The sequence below is a fragment of the Cornus florida genome, unplaced genomic scaffold (assembly GCF_030987335.1).
Source record: "Cornus florida cultivar Cherokee Brave unplaced genomic scaffold, ASM3098733v1 CherokeeBrave_3.0.0_Hap2_Chr09, whole genome shotgun sequence".
Taxonomy (NCBI): Eukaryota; Viridiplantae; Streptophyta; class Magnoliopsida; order Cornales; family Cornaceae; genus Cornus; species Cornus florida.
Window position 1 is genome coordinate 79,893,863 of NW_026775579.1, and position 21,243 is coordinate 79,915,105.

The window sequence follows — 21,243 nt, forward strand, 5'->3', positions numbered from 1 at the left end:
GTTTTTTAAAAACAAAGAAATATTTAATTTCTTAAGAAAATTATATGAAATTACAATAATGCACTTTCTTTCCAAAATGCTCTTTTTGATTTCTGATACCCAACCATATCATAGTCCGTTCCAACATTACTGGCTCCAAGCCACGCCGCCAAGCTAACTACTAATTCCGGCTTACGTTCCAACATTCTCTCTCTATATTCTACCCTCTCTGCAACAAGCCAACAACTCCCTCTCCTCTCTCTCTCTCTCTCTTCAAGAAAATCCCGAAAACAGCCACACTAATAAATTACTAACACAGGAATTCCATGCCACCATAAAAAATCAAAACTCATCTTTATAGACCTTCACTGCAACACTCCCAGACAAAATCTCTCTCTAAATATATATATATATATATATATCTATATATACTGTATATATACTGCATGAACTCAAGCACAAGCCAGTTCCCACCCATGAAACCCAAGACCCACTACCACAACACCACCGCCACTACCACCACCACGACGGCCACCGCCAATGGCTATTCCAGCGACAGTGGCTCTCCGAGCCCACCTCCGTCACCACGGCATCATTCTAGCCTCTCCCTTTTCCGCCGGCGACGGCTGCCTCACAAAACCCACTCACATTCCCGCCGGGAGAGCTTATTCGCCGGAATGTTCCGCCGGCAAAGCCTCCGGTACTTTGTTCTCTTGTCTCTTCTGTACGTCTCGGGCCTGATCATGTGTGTGGGTCCCTTCTCTGCCATGATGCAGCCTCGTCTACCCGGCTCGGTCTACCGTAGCCATCAGATCTTCCAGAAGCTGTGGCATGAGATTGAGTCCGATAATTCATCTGCAATTGAGGTTTGGTGGCGTTTGCCCAAATGGGTTTCTTTTCTTTTGGTTCAATTTTCGTTTTTCCATTTTGGTTCTGTGTTTGGATGCTGAGAAAATGCAAGGAAATAGAAAAACCAGTACTGAATCAATTAGTTTTACTGAATGGATGTTTTCCTGGTTTTTATTTTTATTTTTGTTATTTTTAGTTATTTTTTTTTGTTACTTCACAAAACTCCACCTAAATGAGCCTAGAAGAACTAATTGGCCTCTTTTCCTGATGTTGACTTTTATCTTGCAATTTACTTCTTGAATTCCACATGTAGAAACCAATACAACTTAAAAATATGTATGTCATGACAATATGTATATAAATACTATTGATTTCTGCATATAGAGACATAGAGAAGAAACGTAAATGAGTAATTTTGTGATACCGAAGTGTTATATATTTAAAGGAATCTTTATTTATTTTTTAAATATTCAAACATTAGTTATCGTTTTGGGTATACTCTGAAGCAGTGGTTGATATGAGGAAGGGAAGTGGAACACATGATGCAAGTAATGATTTGAAGATGAATGATAAAATCTAATTATATACCATGATGTTAAGCATTTGAATGCCATTGAAAAATTGAAGAAACATTTCTGAAAAGTTTCAGTAACAGACTTTTTTCTTTTGGTAACGAGGAACTGTTCTAACAAGGTGCCCTTTAGACTTGTGCCAACAGTGCAAACCCCGACCACGGATATAGCTTAAACCAGGACTTGAACTTGAGACCTCAAGGGGTAGTAACTTAGAGACCATGCCATTTGAGCAACCTGACAGTTTAGTTTGAGAAACAGATTTAGTAGGAAAAAAGGTTTTCTCATGGGTAGAATTTTTGGTAAATGTGGTGTTACTACAATATCAAGATGCATAGGCATCTGGTAATTTATATTGCACCATTGCCCTGAACTTGTATAGTCTGAATAATGTTACCATTTATGGTTTGTAAGTGTTATTCTTGGAGGCATACCGCCCTGATAGCTTCAGTGTATTGAATCATTGAGTTATATTGTCTTGAATTTTCTTAGAAAATATTATATGACAAGATAATTAGCGGATGAACCGGACAAACTTCTATGATATTCTTGCTTTGCTGAGAAAAGATGTTCACAGAGCATCTTTTTATTAACATTGTTTCTAAATAATGCCCAAACTTCTATGATTTTAGTACCAGAATCAGATGCCTAATCTCGGGAGAAATAGGCTTGATTTTTTGGTTTTATTTAATTCAATATTTGCATGATATATCTGCATTTAGCTAAGATCATGTGTCATTTCTTCTTGTAGTTGTCCTCTGTGTGGAGATACAAAAGGAAGCTGAAAGAGCAGAAATCCTGTCCAAACATAACTGCTAGCCTGCGGGATTATGGTATACAACTCTAATTTTTGATTTGCTTTGCCTGTATGTTATCCTTTCTAAGAGTGATAACGTAACATATTTTAATGATTTGTTAATAGCATCTCCCTAATTTGTCTCATGTTAATAATAATGATCTGAGGGTTAGGGCAATAACATATTATAGGATATGAACACTTCTATATTGATGAAGAAAGTAAAGAGAAATAGCTTTCTATGTATGAGCTAATGAACTAATGTTTTTCATTTCAGAGTCCCTAGAGCCTGGTCATTACTTGATTGTTGATGCTAATGGTGGCCTTAATCAGCAGCGCTCATCGGTACGTGTTCCCCTTGTAAATATTCCTAGCTTAGGTCACAGGTTATTAATTTCTTCCATTTCAAATAAGATTTCTCGGTATAATATTTTTCATACCTAAGTCATTCATTCCTTTATAATGCTTTGTAAATACTTTGCACCCTTTGACCCTCTGGATGTTCTCTCCACACACCCCAAATGCATATATGTTAATGATGAGACTTATGGGTTCGATCTTATGTTTTTCAGTGTGGCTCCGTTTTCCTCTAAAATGCAGTACCTCTAGTATGGCTACATTTTTTAGAGTGGTGAGCAACAATCTATAACATCACAACATAATCATAAAAAAATTAGGGCAAGGTTCTGAAGTTTGACTTTAATCACTTAGGAATCTTGTAACTAATGGGACTTTGTGTTAATTTTAAACAATGGAGGAATTATTTGGAGTATTGTATACCTATTTTTTCCCAAAAAATTCAAGATCAAGAAACAATATCCGAGGGGGAGAAAGGGAAACAACATACAATGAATAGGACAGAATTTTAAATCACCATGTATAGATCAAAAGTTAAGTACTCTCTACAAGCTGTAGAGTGCACTATGTACATAATTTTCCCTAAATCTTTCCTTTATGGTTCAATCATGAGAAGAAAAGAGAAGATAAATTGCAGTCTTCTGATCAATTCAAGTGAACATAAGCTGGTCATACATGCATGTGATAACCCACTTCATGCTATATGTTTTTGAAACTTGTTCTTACTTTTAATTTCTTTTCTGGCAGATTTGCAATGCTGTAGCTGTGGCCAGGCTTTTGGATGCAACACTAGTCATCCCTCGGTTTGATTTCAACAGTGTTTGGAGGGACCCAAGGCAAGAAATATTTGTTTTTTCTTATGTTGGCTTTTTGTGCCCAAATTTTGGTGAAAAGAAAATCAGAGGATCTTCCATTAGAATCCAATTGGTTTGGAAGTTGAATATTGTCTACAACACGATATGATTTGAGATAAATAAACAGGGAAATTATCTAGTAGAAGATATTCAGCGTGCACATCCTTAAGAAACATCTAAAGAGATGAAACTTGGTAATGCATTACATATTTAATGAAGTAAAAGATGACCTAGAATAGGATTTGGATGGTGTGACTTTATATGTATTTGTATTGCCCTTTGGTTGTTCCTTTTATTAGTATATATGACCGGAAATTTTTCCTGCAATAGTAGCAGTTACCTGGCAAATATATGTTCTCATTCTTATTTTTATTTTTATGTTTTAGCATGCATTCTCACAATAGATTTAATTTTTTTTTGTGTATTAATCTTTCATCTTTTTGCACTTTACAGTGGTTTTAGCGATATTTATGATGAGGACCATTTCATAACCACCATTGAGGGTTATGTAAAAGTGGTTCGGGAGCTACCTGAGGGATTGATGGAAAGATATGACTTCAATATTAGCAATATACCAAACTTCCGAGTCCAAGCATGGGCACCTGCCAGTTATTACTCGGAAGAAGTTTATCCTGTCTTACGTGGGCAAGGGTAGGTACTTAAATATTGTCTCTTCCCTTTCTAATTAATCTCTTTATGAGCTCTAAGGAATGGGTTACTAAGGAATATTTCTGTTATTGAGTTCTCAATGATATCAACAAAGTGGAACTTGGAGCAATCTAATAATTGAGTAATGAAGGAAAGGATGGCTGCATTGATAGTTGATTTGCACAATAACATCCTTGTTTTTTAGTTGGTTTTCAAAAGTCACAACCCTAGATGTTCTGCTTCTCAGTTCTGGAAGGACATGGATGCTTCATCATATAGTTTAATTGCTGGTAGAATGTATAATTGCGTGGCTATGGATTTGAATGATTCCTCTCTATACCATGTTAGACCTTTAGGACTATGAACAAAACAGGACTGGATGATTAGTTTTTATGTATTATGTCAATTAGTTGCAAGTTCTACTTGTAACATGAGGCTGCTGCTGTTACATTTGAGGTGGTGTTACCAAGTCTGACAAGTAAGCAATAACTTTCCTTATCAAGAGTGATGTATTTCTCAATTAGAAATAGAATTTTAGTTATGAAGGAAGGATTTTGTTAGTATAGGATGCGGTTATGGACTTCTGAATGAGGAAATACATGTTGACTTGCATAGGATGTTCTATACATATACATATATAGCAATATAGATTCATTTTCTGCATTTCTGTGTTCTGAAATTGTTTACAGATCCGGCGCTTGATTTATCAAGTCAATCTTCCTGAATAGTGCATGTTATAAATACCAATGTGTTGATGGGGAAAATCTCAAAGTCTGTGCAACTTATTATGTTCAATCATTATGTGGACAGTTTGAGATGTATAATATCGCTTCTGGATGTGTACTGAACACCTTGGTTAATTTTTTCTTTTATTGGCATATGTTTCTGGTTTTGAAGTCATTTATGGTAATGGGGATATGTTTTGTACTCGCAAGTATGTGCAGATTACAGACAAATGTGAAATAAGAAACAAACTGAGTAGTGCTATGCATCTTATTGTTATTTGTATTGCTTCATGGATCAAGATCCACATATCGTATCATTCAATCATGTGTCAGAACCGAGTCCCTAATCAATGTTATTCTAATCCAACTTCTTACACACATGGACTGAACAACCTGTGCACAAAGTTCAAGTAAGGTAATACGTAAGTGGTAGTTTCAATCACGATATGTGCCCGGCTAGCCATATGTTTCAATTAATCGAATAATGTATGTCAATCAAACTGATTAGCAGGGGATGGTAGAATATGGAGAATGATCATTGTTGGTTAATAAGCACAACTAACTTGGATATTATTTATCTATTGTCTCAATTAGCATGAGGTATAGCAAACTATTAACTACAGTCTCAAAAGGGTGAAGTGAGTCAGCCACATCAATATTAATATGATGAATTTCTGAATTTTTTTCTTTTCTTTTCTTGGGTATAGAATTTTTGAGAGTACAAAAATTGTTCAAAAATATTGTATGAGACCTAGTTGTTCATAATACGTTACCTATATGATGCAGAGTTATCCGCATTGCTCCTTTTGCAAATAGATTGGCAATGAATGTTCCACCTCATATTCAATTTGTGAGATGCCTTGCCAATTATGAAGCATTGAGATTCTCTATTCCCATCAATACTCTTGCAAAGAAACTGGTCAACCGAATGATTGAGAAGAGCACCAATAGTAATGGGAAGTATGTATCCGTCCACCTTCGATTTGAGGAGGTACTGATTTTCTACTTTTAATCCTAAAAGATTTAATTGATTGGGATTTTTAATCTTTAAAAGATCAGTCAATCATTTATCTGCAACGTTTAGGACATGGTGGCCTTCTCATGCTGTGAGTATGATGGTGGAAGGGCTGAAAAATTTGAAATGGATTTGATACGAGAAAAGGGATGGGGGGATAAGTTCAAGCGTAAAGGCCGTGTAATTGCACCTGGTGTCAATCGGATCAACGGAAGATGCCCTATGACTCCTCTGGAGGTTAGTTATCCAACTCTGTAACATTTTAATTCTTTAGTTTCAGTTTCTGCATTTAGGAGAAGAAAATTGGAGATAGCTTAAGTGGAGGTTAATTTTTATAGCTATGTTTGTTCAATTTTTAGTTTTTCATTCTTATCAATGTTGTTTCTAGCTATTAGCCTGTGGAATGGCTTCGATCTTATGCTATATAATTATTGAAATCATTTTTTAGGCCCCAAAAGCTCATGCTTGTCAGCTCGAGCTTTTACAATTGCACCAATCAATTTCCTCTCTCCATCATAATCCTTCTCATAAGTTGATATTCAACAGAGTGATGTTGTTGACACTCAAATGGTAGAACACACAAGTCACACTTCATTGAGTATGTTTTATGATCATACAGTTTTTGACTTGTGGATGTGGCTTCCAGTTGCACTGGCTGCACTTTAATTTACGTGTACATAATGAACATATAAAGAGATATGGAAAATGGCAACTAAAATAAATTAAAAACAATAAAACCATCCTGTAGATTTATGAATATTTCACATGACATGTGTAGGACAACAAATGAAAATTATGTATTCCAATAAATAAAAACTGAAAATTTTAAATTATGAAAAATTCATTAAATAGATTTGTTGGAAAGATTGCTAATCTGAACATGTAAATCAATTTGATATCATTAGCACTGTAATATATATTTATATATAAGAATATAGTTGTTAGCCCTGTATTCTTATTATTTTATATTAAAAGGAAAATTATTATTTTACCGCAAAAGATTGCCTTGCAATATGTGTAGCAAATACTGAATCATCCAGTGAGATATCTCAAAATGCAAGCAAAATATCGGTCGATCCAGCCAATCCAAACCGATTTAAACCCAATCAGGTTCAACTTGCCTTATATAGTATCATGACTCAGTGTCTGGTCGGATATAGGCATGTTCTTTAAGTTCATTTTAATCTTTTGTTTCCCACCGAAGATGAAAGGCTCATTCTGTAATAGGCTGAAAAAATGTTCTGCGAGACAGGATGTAATCTAATGCTTCAAATTGAGGGTGTTTACTTTGACATGTTATGTAGATGTAATGCACCTTAGAAACCAATTTTCATCAATTGTTCTGGTTGTGATCTGGTCAGTTGGATATTTTGTCCCAAATTTTGTTACATAACTGCAAATGTTTCCTATAATTACTTGCACATAGTTGTCTATCCTGTCAAATAGTAACTTTTTTTTTGTTGTTGCGTATGTTTTCTTTGTCAGCATAGGTTGGGATGATGCTAAGGGGTATGGGGTTTGCCAATGACACACCAATATATTTGGCCTCGGGAAAAATTTACCAGGCTGAGAGAAACTTAGCTCCTCTACTTAAGATGTTTCCCCTTCTACATACCAAGGAGTCTCTTGCAACCCCGGATGAGCTCGCTTCATTTCAGGTATAATTTTTGTACTACCTATATTGCAACATATTTTTCCGTCATCTATCTATTTTAATTTCCGAAATCTGTACTCAGGGAGCTTGTTGAATTGGGTTGACAAGATGTCTTTGTGAATCTTCTTGTCCAATCTCAACTCATCCTCATCACTCTCATAGTTGTCATCGGTCATATTTGTCTTAAATTATTGCTACAAACCTAGTTGGCAACAGTGACCAGAAATCACTTCATCATCCTGTCTATTAGAAGCCTATATACGTATGCATCTTTAATTTGATAGGCAAGTGGAGAACTGAGATGAAGGTGTTTGGGCTGCCAAAATGGCTCTAACCAAGCATCCAGTGGTGCCGTTAGCATGTCTTAACAACTGAACTAACTTGCATATTCAGGAGGCTATAAATATGAACTACAACATGAAAATATAGGGAACTTACTAACTATAGCCATGTTTTTATCCATGTCCTTTTCTTCCTTTTATAGTCTAAGCTACCAGTGCAGTCATATTTCAAATTTTTTTTCTTAGTTGGTACTCACACACACGTCTCCACTGAGGCTTAAACCCCCGACCTCCCATTGGGAAGTAAGGTCCTTATACTACTAGGCCACTGGCTCGTTGGTTCATATTTCAATTTGGTACATTTCAATTTGTTCAATCCAATGTCCCATACATGCATCCCATTTTGTCTTTTCCAGATGGATGGGAAATTTGCAATTAAACTATTAGACCATAGGAAAAAACAAAAAAACTATTAGACCGTAAAAGTGAAATTGCAATGAAAATTTTAAAATCATGTAGCTGTGAAATGTAGGCATGTTGCATGTTTAATGATCATTATTGGAAAAAAAAAGAAAAAAGATGTGATATTATGTAGCTGTGATATGTAGGCTGTTGTATGTAATGATCATTATTCGGAAAAAATAAAAATGGAAAAAAACCCCAACCTTTCCAGCTTGTAAAAAGCACAGCAGCTTCATAATTATGTCTTATCAAGACATGGAGATGATCATTTGATGGATTTTATTCTTGGGCTTCAATGTTTTCCACGTCACCCACCAGCCATCTGTGTATGCAAAATAGGCTTCGTGATATACATATATTCTGAACCTTCTGATTTTTTTTTTTTCAAAGTTATTGTGGTTTACAACTAGCCAATTCAAATTTGAACAGCTTTGTGCCATACACACCCACACACATATATATGGTTTGAAGCTGATGACAGGGTAGCTAGATGCAGTCAAAGGCTCAAAGCCATTTATTTAACTTCCTGAGTCACTTGGAGAGGTTATGACAAATTAAAATTATGCAAAATAGGCTTTGTTACATACATTTATATCCCGAATCTTCTGATATTTTTCTTAAAATTAGTACATTTTGGTATTTATGAACAGGTACAACTAACCAATTCAAGTTGGAATATCATTTTTTCTTTTTCTTTTTGTTTGTTTGTTTTTGAACATGTTCTAGGGGTATGTAGATGCAGTCAAAGCTATTTATTTGACTTCCCTAGTCACATGACAATTTAAAACTGTAAAGATTATAATAAATAAAAAACAAAACTGGTCTGGAGTTCAAGTTGACTGGAAATTTCATTCAACTCATACCAGCCCAGTTTCTGGTAGAACCAGTGAGCTCTGCAAAATTTTTAACTCCATTATTCGACTTTTGGTTCGATAGGGCTATTCTTCGAGATTGGCTGCTTTGGACTACATGGTATGCTTGTTTAGTGAAGTGTTTGTCACCACCCAAGGTGGAAACTTTCCGCATTTTCTGATGGGCCACAGGAGATTCATATATGATGGACATGCTAAGACCATCAAGCCTGATAAAAGCAAGCTTGCTGTTTTACTGGAGGACACAAGCATGAGGTAATCTCCTTTTACCTCCACTTCATGTATTTGAGCGTGCTTCTCAGGGTTTCTTGAGAGCATGAATTATTAGAGTATTGTGTATTAAAGTAGACTATCTAACCTCAATTTTTTTTTTTTTTCCAAATGTTCTCTAAGAAAACAAAGAAAAGGGTTACCACATTTCTAAACATCATTTCCATAAAATTTTTTTTTTTCCCCCAAATTTGGTTTATAGTTGTGTTATTAAGAACATAAGAGATATGAAATTGGAAAAAAGAAAGTACATGAAGAAAAAGTTAACAGCATAGAAAACATGTGATGCGAGCAAAATATTTATTAACTAAGAATTAACACTGATACTTGTTAGTCATGTCTGTTTGTTGGTTATCGAATGCAAGAGTTTGACCTTGGGGTTTCAAAACTATTGAAGTTAACTTCTGCTGAAGCATTACATGAACTGCCTTATTATGTTAGCTGCCAAAGATTGTACTACCTCTTTCTATACAATAATGTTAATATGAATTATATGATGAAATTTTAAATTTTGGTTTGTTTGAACTTCTAAAATTTTGAAATAATCCCAACATAAAACAGTCATTTAAACAAACCTGTCTCTGTGCATTGTTTCACAGTTGGAAAGATTTCAAGGAGCAAATGGAAGCGATGCTTGCTGAAAGTGACCGCAAGGGGATAATGATACCTAGAGTAAAAAAAACCAAAAGAAAAGCTTCTATATATGCTAACCCTTTGCCAGAATGCAGGTGTCTCTGGGAATCACAAAACTCAACCTTCAAGCAGACACATGCTTCCTTCATGACTAATCACTAACTCGGTTGCGTGATAGGTGAAATTTAACATACAACAACTTCTTGTCTCACTTGTACACTCATAGTTCATACACCAGAAGTGTTTATTTGGGAGCTTTGGCCATTGTTGTACCTTTGCTTCTTAATGCCTCTATTACCACGAGATCTTCCTCGGATGGGAGCTAGCCATTGCAGCTACATGTGAAAGGCAAAGTTGGGAATTCTTTGTCCAAGGTCTCTTTTTTTGGCCTTGGGCATGGAGATTTTCAATCTCTTCTCTGCTTCGGCTGCTGAAGTTTGGCCCTTAAGATACATGCCGGCCTGATGTGGGAACCCTGCTCGAATCTCGATTCAGAAGATGGTTATATCATTTGTTCTTCATGAGTGGATGGCGAGAGACCGAGTTTGACCTGTTTTATCTGAGATTTGACAGAATCCTTGGCCAGTCGGTATAATTTTTGGTTACTGTTGTTTTTCAAGTGTAGAAAAGATCAGCACTAAAGTATAGGAATTTTAAGATTGTTAGCATTTCGTCATTTTTTTTTGTGTTCTTTATTCAATTCTTCTAACATCCATACCAAAAGAATTCTAATAGTGGGGCGTGCATTGTTTTTCTGGAAAGCCTAATTTGTTGTGATTTGACCAACTTGGTATAAATGCAAGCATTGAATTTGAACTTTATCAGGATAAATTCTACTTGAAATTTATGTTCATGGATTGTGGGATCCAGTGATTGTATGGGTTTATAGATTGGCTGCACTCGGCTGGGTCCATGAATTTGTATTACTGACTGAGCTGGTGGTGTGAGATAATAAAAAAGGAAAATGATATAAATGATCGTGTTTTTTTTGTTTTATTTATTTATTTTTTTATCAAATGATGTGACAATTATTGAGATAAACACACGGACAAATAATTCATGTTGAACTCTATTTATTGGAATAACACAAAATCCAAAAAAAAAAAAAAAAAAGGGTTAGTCGTATGGTTGAGGCAATTCTTGTATGATTGTTTTGATAGAAAAGTGAAATCTAGAGTCGTTGAAAAAAGCAGTTGTATGTCAATATGTTCAAAATATTGGTAATTTGTAATTTGTATTATTGAAAAATATGTAGAATGAGCGAAAATATATCTGGCATGTCCAAGTCCAGCTACATATCTAATTCCTATGCAGTTCATACACCTTTAGGTTCCTTTATCATTGATTCCCATGTCTTCCCTGTATAATCTGAAAGATTCTCTCTGTACAGAAGAAACTTTGAAGATGTCACAACTCAACCACAGAATTGACCTTCACACTCAGTTTCACGAAGAGTTCAAGAGAACTGCATTTCTAAATGTGAAGTTGGAGGGATCCATTGCTGAATGCTGGTGTCCGCTAGGGATTTCAGTTGTGAAATCAATTATAGGTCCCGGGCTACATATAGGTCCCGAGTTACATGATCCCGGTCAATAACAAACTGTTACGCAACTAAAAAATTGAATAAACTATCATATTTATTTGCATGACTTTTTGTTATGAGTCCGTTTATAGTTATCAAAATTATAATACATAAGCAAACAAGTACCTTTTTTCCGACACTACTCATGCTATTGAACTTTCTTCTCAAGAAGTGCACCTACGAGAAATAAAATTCAAACTCATTACTAAACTTCAAAATATTTTTGAAACAGTATATAATCACTTATATATCCTTGTAAGCCTTAAAACTCAATTAAGAATGCCAAATTTATTGTCAGTGGATATAGGGTTCTTCTCCCTCTATAGTATTCCCAAATATAGAAATAAAATAAAGGTTTTGTGGTTGGTCCAATTTGGCAAGTGCAACCTAAACATCTATTATTATGTAAATAATAATATAATAAAATCATATTAGTACGACGAGCTTAATAACATTTAAGGCAATGTTAACCAGGATATAATTAGTCACTCCCACTTCAAATCTCTTTGACAAAGCAACATATTGGGAAGGAGAAGAAAGAAAAAATAGAAATTGTTGTCACTAATAAACAATATGCAATATATATATATATATATATATATATATATATATATATATATATATTTCTAAACAGAAATTGGGAATGCGAGAGTGAAGGGAGTGTATATTGTTGTATATATATCAGTCACTCTCTACTTTAAACTGAGAAGAATAATTCCCAATTAACAGTCAACTGAAAACCTATCCTATTTTTCTAAACTGTTGTGGGTTTGGACTTGGGCTTAAAGCTATTTGGGCTTTGTTCACTTTTTGGGTACTAAACTACCGAAGCTACGAACCAAGCAGTGAAGTTACTGGCCTTCATGGGTATTCATGGATGTGACGCGGATTGTAACTGCTATTCGTCACTGTGGGCGAATTCGAGCCTTCAAAACTGGAAAATCACTTCATTCTCATCTAATCCGACACGGGTCTTTGAATGATGTGTTTATTGCCAACAATTTGATCGCCATGTACGTGGATTTCTCAATTTTGAATGATGCACAACGATTGTTTGATGAATTGCTTCACCGAACTGTTGTTACTTGGACTACCATGGTCTCTGCATATACGAAACTTGGAAGTCCTCATGTAGCTCTTAGACTCTACACTCACATGTTGGAGGCACAATCTGAAAGGCCCAACGGGTTTTTGTATTCTGCAGTTTTAAGAGCTTGTGGTACTGTGGGTGATCTTGAAATGGGTAGAGCTATTCACAGTGACATTTCTAGAGATGAATGGGAGTATGACACTGTGTTAATGAATGCCCTTTTGGACATGTATCTAAAATGTGGGAGTTTGAGTGATGCCCGGAAAGTTTTCGATGAGATTGTAGTAAAAAATTCGACTTCGTGGAACACCATCATTTCAGGATATAGCAAGGAGGGTGATATCGTGGAGGCAAAGAATTTGTGGCAGCAAATGCCAGAACCCGATGTTGTATCTTGGAACAGCCTTCTTGCTGGTTTTGCGAATAAACAGAGTCATTTTGCATTGGGACTTGTAAGCATGATGCACCAGAAAGGCCTCAAGCTTGATGTTTTTGCAGTGCCTTGTGCTCTTAAAACCTGTGGTTGTCTACGTTTATTAGGCATGGGGAAACAGGTTCACTGTTATGTTGTCAAATCAGGTTTTGAGTGTTCTTGTTTTACATTATCTGCTCTCATTGATATGTATTCAAATTGCTCTGAACTGGATGCGGCAGTAAAGCTATTTGATAAATACTTGAGCTGCAAATCTTCTAGTCATGATAGCTTGTCTATTTGGAATTCTATGCTTTCTGGATATGTTGTTAACGAACAGCATGATGCTGCTATCAGCCTGGTGTCACAAATTCATAGCTCTGGCACACATATGGACTCCTACACTCTTAGTAGTTCTTTAAAGATTTGCATCGACTTGCACAACTTGAAACTTGGGCTCCAAGTCCATGCTTTGGTTGTTGTCTGTGGGTATGAGTTGGATTATGTTGTAGGAAGCATTCTTGTAGATTTCTATGCAAGACATGGGAACATTAGGGATGCATTGGGATTGTTTTGGAGACTCCCGAAGAAAGATGTTGTAGCTTGGTCTAGTTTGATTGCAGGTTGCGTTAATGGGGGATCAAACTCGTTTGCGTTTTGGCTGTTTAAGGAAATGATTAGATTGGATATAGAAGTTGATCAATTTGTTATTTCAAGTATTTTAAAAGCTTGTTCAAGTCTAGCAGAGCATAAAAGTGGTCAACAGATTCATGCTTTTTGTGTTAAGATTGGGTATGAATTAGATCAGGTAGCGGTTACCTCTTTAATTGATCTGTACTCAAAATGTGGTGAAATTGAGTCTGGATTAGCTTTATTTGAGTATGTGTCTGAGAAAGATACCGTGTGTTGGACAGGGATTATAGTGGGGTGTGGGCAAAATGGAAGAGCGAAGGAGGCAATTGGGTTTTTCCGAAAGATGATAAAATTAGGGTTAAAGCCAAATGAATTCACTTTTTCTGGTGTCCTTTCTGCCTGTAGACATGCTGGTTTAATTGAAGAAGCAAGGGTCATATTAAAGTCTATGAAATCAGAATACGGACTGGAACCACAATTAGAGCATTACCATTGCATGGTTGATCTTCTTGGTCTAGCTGGACTTTTCAAAGAGGCAATGGAATTGATTGCTGAAATGCCATTTGAACCTGATCAAACAATATGGGGGTCCTTGCTTGGGTTCTGTGGGACTCACACGAACACTGAACTAGTCGATTTTATTGCTGAACGCCTTATTGCTATCTCTCCTGAAGATCCTTCTGTATATGTGAGACTTTCAAATATTTATGCATCATTGGGATTATGGGATGATTCAAATATGGTGAGACAAGCAATCAAGGAAATGGGCATAAAAGAAGCTGGGAGAAGCTGGATTGAGATTAGAAATTAATTAATCCTGCTTCATTACATAGCTAGGGACAATTGCATTATGGCTAATTAAGGAGGCAATCAGGATTTTGCAAGATGTTAAAATTAGGGTTAAAGCCAAATGAAATAACCTTTTCGGTTGTTTCTGGCTGTGGACATGCTGGTTTAGTTGAAGAAGCAAGGGTCATATTTAAGTCCATGACTGCAGAATTTGGACTGGAACCACAATTAGAGCAGTACTATTGTATGGCTGATCTTCTTCGTCGATTTTCAAAAGAGGAAATGAAATTGATTGCTGAAATGTTGTATGCGTCTTGACCAAACAATATGGATTTCCTTGCTTGGGGCCTGTACCCTGAGCTGATTGATTTTATTGCTGAACAGGTTCTTGTAGTTTCTTCTAAAGATCCCTCAGTATATGTTTATGTTACAATTATCCTTCAGTATATGTTACAATTTCGAACATTTATGCTTCATTATGATTGGGGACAAACTATCAGGGAAGTGGGCATAAAAGAAGCTGGGAGAAGCTGGATTGAGATTAGAAATTGATGTGTCCAGCTTTATTGAATAAAACTATATAGTATTTTGGAGATGCAGGAAGGCCACAAGAGTTTTTGGCACTTGCAAGGATCTCGATACGAAGCTGGGTCCTTTCGGCAAAGTTCAGAGTATGTTGCATTTTATTCCAGATCACTTCCTCCCTTTTGTTGAGCTCCACAGCTGAATTTAGCTGAAGTTCAGTCTCAGCCAATCCCTTGGGACCAGCTCCATAAGTTCTATAATGTCTTCTAACTGCTGAAGTTGTCACATTGTACATGTATAGAACATATTCTATGTATTGTAATCCACTGAGTCATGAATTTTTAATACATTCAAGGTATAATCCATATCAGTGTTTCTGTGATGCATATCATTTTCCACATAAAAAAAAACTATATAGTTTTATTCAATTCTATTAATGGAACTAGTAACCATGGTGAATATATGAACCAAAATAAGAAAGGTGAAATACTTAATATACAATAAATCATTGGGTTGCAAATACAAATTGGAAGGGGATCTTGTTTTCTGTTTTTCCTTGCATTTTCCTTTTGGCTCTATTTGTTTTGACGAAAAATATTTTTTGCAAAACATTTTAAACATTTTTTTTTTTTTGGTGTTTAGTTGTCCCAAAATCAAGTAAAATATTTTCCCAATATCTTACAAAAACAACTTACCCACAAACTTTTCTTAAATCATTTTACAATTCTTTACCTGATCAAATCCTCCTCCCCCTCTCTGTATCTCTCCCTCTTCACACCATTGATGTCTCCCTCTTCATATCATGAAGACATCTATCTCTCTTGCACCACAGCCGTCTCTTTCTTTGCACGATAGACTTCTGGAAAACCCTAAAAGAAGGCTTTGACTCTCCCCCTTCAAAAACAGGAATGAATTGTTCGCTCTACGTAGATTTTAAAATTATTACTGTAATTTTATGAATTCAAAGTGTGCAATTTTATGCTACAGTTTCAAAATATGAAGACCTAGAACATTTGTAATTGTATTCAATGAAAATATTATCAATCAATATTTTGGTTTAAGTATTTATTTTTCTTATACTGTTCCTTGATTAGCATATTCTTTTGCAATAATTTTTTTTCTGTTCTTGTTTGCCTTTGATTTGAATAATCTATATTTGTTATGTTTGTGGGTTTATTTATTAAGTGAACTACTCCAAATCCTCACTCCTATTGAAGGAGAGATCCTTAAATTTGGGAAGACTTGAACATGCCTTTTTAATTTAATAGAAGAGAAATGATCAATATAAAAAATGCATTATTGAAGAGAATCCCAAAAAGGAGAAAATAAGAATTGAACATGCCTTTTTAACTTTAATTGAAGAGAAATGATCAATAAAAAATGCATGAAAATTGAAGAGAATCCCAAAGGAGAAAATAAGAATTGAGAATCTCTTAGAAAATTACATATTGATTCCCTCAAAATATAGTTTAACAATGGTCCGTTTCAGATGGTTAATCAAGGCCGCAGAAAATAAGAGTTGACTGTCTTAAGAGAGTCGGAGCCTTAACCAGCCTGATAATTGTTTTGATGTACTTAGCTGCTTTTTTTTTTTTTTTTTGGAAATTGTAAAACAAACACACTTTTTTGGAACCCCTCCCCTCATTTTTGAAGATAGAGAGAGGTTATAGCATCGGGTTAGAGCTAGGTTAATTAACCTGATAATTCTTTCCATTTACTTATAGCTAATTCTATGTTATTGCAAATTGATGCATTCTTCTTCTGATTTCCACACTAGGGTTGATGGTATTAAATTGAAAAGCTGGCGGTAAATATGTTCTTTTTAATCTCCCTTTGTGTTGTAGCAGTACTCGCAATAGTAGTTGTATCCTAAAAATGAGTTCCACTGTTCCATCTCCTCGGTGTGAAAACTATTTGTTTTAACAGAAAAGTTCATATCAATATATATATATATATACATATATTATATATATATATATATAATATTAGCTTAAACCTTAATTCTCTTTCCTTCTTTAGCCATTTTTATTCTTTTGGTTATTATGGTTTTGGGGATATTATAGGTTCTTTTTCTTAGGTTGTCGTGCTTAGTACTTTAGGCCGAAGAAAGAAGAAAAAAAAAGGCATCTATAAAGTAGAGCATCTGGTTCTGATTGTTTGCCTAGTTATTTATTTTCTTGGGGCTTTGATGCTTAAGGCTTCGATTGGTTACATAGAAATTAGTGGTGGAGAGTGAAAGTAAAAGAAAGTTGAGTGAATGAAAAAAATATTAAAATTTTCAGGTAAGAAAATTGTGAGAAATTATTACTTTATAGTTTAAATAATAAGCAACTTACCATAAAAGAAAGAATATTATTCTTCATAAAATTGTTCTTTTCTTACTAACCAAATTTGAAAAGTGTTCAGAAAATTTTAATTTCCTTCATTTTCTTGCTACCCAGAGAGAGATTCTTTGAATCTCCATCTGATTCTTCCATAATTTTGTCACTTTTATTGCATTGGTAATTGGTTATTTGGTTGAATAAAATTCTCACTAATGGTGGTCCATCGATTATCATGTCTTAAATGTGTAAATGCAAGATATGTGTAGATACAAGACATATCATGCTAAATAAAATTCTCACTAATGGTGGTCCATCGATTATCATGTCTTAAATGTGTAAATGCAAGATATGTGTAGATACAAGACATATCATGCTAAATGATCATTACTTATATATATATATATATATATATATATATATATATATATATTATTGTTGGCGCTAAAATCGGCCCTTTAGATTCGATTCGGAATTGATGTGATACAGGCGTACCAGAACTAATTATATATATGGTTCAAGTATAAGTTGTTAACTTCAGTCTCTTTGAGAATGTTGACTTTCAGACGATGCGAGGAAAAAAGGGAATAGTAAAACTCCTCTTTGAGTTCAAGAATTGCCTTAATTAAAAGGACTTTTATAATGAATAATTTATAATAGAAACAAATAGAGAGATAGAGAGAGAGATTGATAGGATGAGATAGAGAGAATAAAAGAGATAGGGATAGAGAGAAATAACAAGGATGCTATTTTGGGAAAGAGCTTGAGAAAGCAAAACATAATAATAAAATGATTGTGAGGCTGCTGGACCTCTATCACATAATGCCTTTTTGATTATTTATAGAAAATAATGTAAAACAAACTCATACCCACAAACATTTTACTTGCATTACAACTCTATCACAACTAACTATAAATTCAAAATAAACTAGACCTAAAGATAACCCAACTAACTATAAGTTTAAAATAAACTAATTTTAAACATAAATATAAATATTTAACTTACATCAACTAAAAGATAAATACTAAAATTATAATCCCTCTCTATTAAATAATTCAAATGCTTCAATCTCCTTTGCCTCTGAATATAGCTTCTGTAATCTTTTCCATGTGTTAATTTATACCCAAATTGGTTGCTTTGTCATTGATACAAAATTTTTCAAAAAGGGTGTCAACAATGCCCTCCAATTTTAAATGTCTTATTGGTTGTTAGCCGTCCAAGCGAATAAGATTTTGAAATTTAAAATATATTGGAAGGAAATTTTGAACAAGGGTTGCGCTAGTCACTTGAAATAAGATTGTAAATCAACGAGCTCCAAATGTTTATTACTTTTGAATCACCCCTAAGATGATCTTTATTTAGCCAAATCTGCCGATTTAGGCTTCATCCTAGATTCTCGTAAAGTTTGTCGATATCATCTGCCCATAATGTAATACACCTAATTTTAAAATGATAGTCTCGGCATTTTTAATATTTATTGTATTGCATTTTTATTTATTTTATTGTCTTTATTGCATTTTTATTTATTTTATTGTTTTTCATTTGTTTAATTGGTTATTTGAAATTTGAATTAAATTAGTTTTATGTGCATTATTTGGTTTATTTAAATTCTTAATTGTTGTGTCTATTTTCGTAAATTATTAATTGTATTATTTGCAATTCACTGTTTTAAACTTAGGTAATTAACTTACTATAATTCTTGTAATGTTAAAATTAAGTTACGTGAGTTTTTAAATACATTAATTGACTCACAGTTTCTTTTGGGCATCAACATAGAATTTAATCATAGGTTTTGTTTATGGGCCGACTAGGATTAAGATTAGGGCTCTGCCTCTAAAATTATAAGGATTAGGGTTTTAGAGTTAAACCTATAAATACAACCATTATGCTTTAGCCTAGGGTTTACAATCATAATTCAGATTACATAAACGTGAAGTAAGTTCTTAGCACAGAGGGTTGTGAACGGAGGCACTGTAAGAATTGTCAAGGAGAAGAACAGTGAGTACTAAGGGAGGATTTTGGTGGATTAGACTAGAACTAAAGGAGGCTAGAAGGTAGTCTGCGGTTGCCGGAAGTTAGGACGACGGCGACTAGTTTTGAGTCTAAAACTACAGGCAAGTTCTTCTCTTCCTCCTTCCATCTGGCTTGTGTTCTGTGCACCTAGATAATCTCTAGGGTTTAATTAATTATTAAGTCAGAACCTAAATGCTTACCATATAAAATATTGATGATCTTTGCATGTTAAAATAAATTCTGTTAATGCTTACAAGTCTTGTTTCAGTTCTCTGTTAAAGCATGTTTTGTTGTTAGCAATTTTAGTTTCTATAATTGTTTTTAACTTCTGTAAATAAATCATGGGGATGATTATGGGGTGTTATAGGACTCTTAAGATCAGTAGTGAAGAGGAACAGAGGGGTTGGACTAGAACTGTTATTGCAAAATAGTTGCAGATTTGTTCCTAACGCGTGTTAGTTCGGTAGCCAATTGAACCTCTGTAATTGATTCTAATGGTTGTTATCAAACCTTTGGGATGCTCATGGGTGTTAATAAGATGCTTAAAATCTATTTTAGAAACCAACAGAGTGGTAGGAATTGATCAGAGAGGGAGCAGACGGACTGAAACGAAGCAACGGGGACAGAGGCTCTCAAAGGAGGTGAGAGCCGGCTCCATGGATGTGGGAGCCGGCTCCCACAACAAGTAGAGCCGGCTCTAAGGACTCCTAGAGCCGGCTCTAGGCTGAAAGAGCCTGCTCCCAAAATTTGGAGCAGGCTCCCTTTTGCAATATACGATTAATTTTATTTTTTTTAAGTTTTAAGGCACTGTTTGGTAATTTGGACACTGTTTGAGCCTTGGGATGTTTCTAATGGATTGTGGGGACTTTCCAGAGGATCTAATTACTTGATTCTAAGTGTGATTAAACTAGTTGATGCATGGTTTAAGTCTCTAATATAAAGGATAAAATAGTATAAAAACGTATGACTTAGTACACTGTTATCGGATGGGACGAAATAAATTGTTTAGGTTAATTTAGCAATTTGTTGGACTATAATAGGATTATAGAATTTTTTTTAAATGCATGATAGAGTCATTGATATATTGGATTGGGTCTATGCATGCTTTGGATGCCAGTTGTGTAAACTATTAAACTGTTTCCTGCAATTACATGGTTTAATTCTGGGATTTAAATTGCTGAAATCTTAAATATTTTTTTGCAATTATTTGGATGGTGGTTGAACTGTAAATTACTTGTTCATTATGTATACATTGTAATTTACCTGGATATGGAGGATTGTATGCATCGGTATGGGACGGTGACATACTGGTGACGGTTTAGCTCCAAACACCTAAACCTAACCTAACGGATTTAAGGAATGGATTTATAAATATTGAATCCTAATTTTGGTTAAGACATGTCAACTGCAACTAAGTTGAGTGGCTTTCTGGATTAATGGACGGAGGTTAAGTCACATCAACTGAATAAGTTGAGTGACTAACCAGTTGATTTGTTGTATGTCAGTTTATTAAACATTTGAACTATATACCCTGGATTTGGATGGATTATATATATATGTTTATGGTACCACGAGCTGAGCTTGAGTCTCAGACTCGTTGGTTAGGGTGCATATTGCGGTGGATGCGTAGCTGATTATAATAGGTTGAGGTGTACCCTGTTAGGTCTAGGTACTCATGCCCACCTTTGGGTGCGTATTCGCATGTTGCCTTCTATTCAGGTTGAGACTCCTATTATAGACTAGTGAATGTCCCTTAGTGTGAATATATTTATACGTATGGATTAGATAGATATGGTGAGGTATCTACGGTGTATTTGCGTATCGGGTCATTGTATGGATTGCAGTTAGATTAGAACTTGCTCGTGGGTTTGACCCACTCCTTTATTATTCTTTTCAGGTACAGGACGGTT

The 21,243-nt window shown here is 34.8% G+C and overlaps 2 protein-coding genes across 2 annotated transcripts; both read left to right on the forward strand.

The window, feature by feature from the left end:
* The first annotated feature begins 208 nt into the window (after window positions 1-208).
* Window positions 209-10,818, forward strand: LOC132274565 (O-fucosyltransferase 10). The gene is made up of 10 exons (XM_059775878.1): window positions 209-845; window positions 2,152-2,233; window positions 2,474-2,541; window positions 3,301-3,389; window positions 3,861-4,058; window positions 5,567-5,771; window positions 5,865-6,032; window positions 7,286-7,453; window positions 9,129-9,319; window positions 9,934-10,818. The coding sequence occupies exons 1-10, from the start codon at window positions 426-428 to the stop codon at window positions 10,127-10,129; spliced, it is 1,785 nt and encodes a 594-aa protein (XP_059631861.1). The 5' UTR covers window positions 209-425; the 3' UTR covers window positions 10,130-10,818.
* Window positions 10,819-12,229: 1,411 nt separating this feature from the next.
* LOC132274566 (pentatricopeptide repeat-containing protein At4g08210) lies at window positions 12,230-15,373 on the forward strand. The gene has a single exon (XM_059775879.1). It carries the CDS (start codon window positions 12,423-12,425, stop codon window positions 14,493-14,495), a length of 2,073 nt encoding a protein of 690 aa, XP_059631862.1. The 5' UTR covers window positions 12,230-12,422; the 3' UTR covers window positions 14,496-15,373.
* The last annotated feature ends 5,870 nt before the right edge of the window (window positions 15,374-21,243 follow it).

Bases quoted from the DNA above. Each gene is read 5' to 3' on its own strand.
- LOC132274565 (XM_059775878.1), top strand. From the start codon at position 426: ATGAACTCAAGCACAAGCCAGTTCCCACCCATGAAACCCAAGACCCAC. The intron at 2,234-2,473 runs GTATACAACTCT...TTTTCATTTCAG, and splicing joins TGCTAGCCTGCGGGATTATG to AGTCCCTAGAGCCTGGTCAT. The intron at 4,059-5,566 runs GTAGGTACTTAA...TATATGATGCAG, and splicing joins CCTGTCTTACGTGGGCAAGG to AGTTATCCGCATTGCTCCTT.
- LOC132274566 (XM_059775879.1), top strand. From the start codon at position 12,423: ATGGATGTGACGCGGATTGTAACTGCTATTCGTCACTGTGGGCGAATT.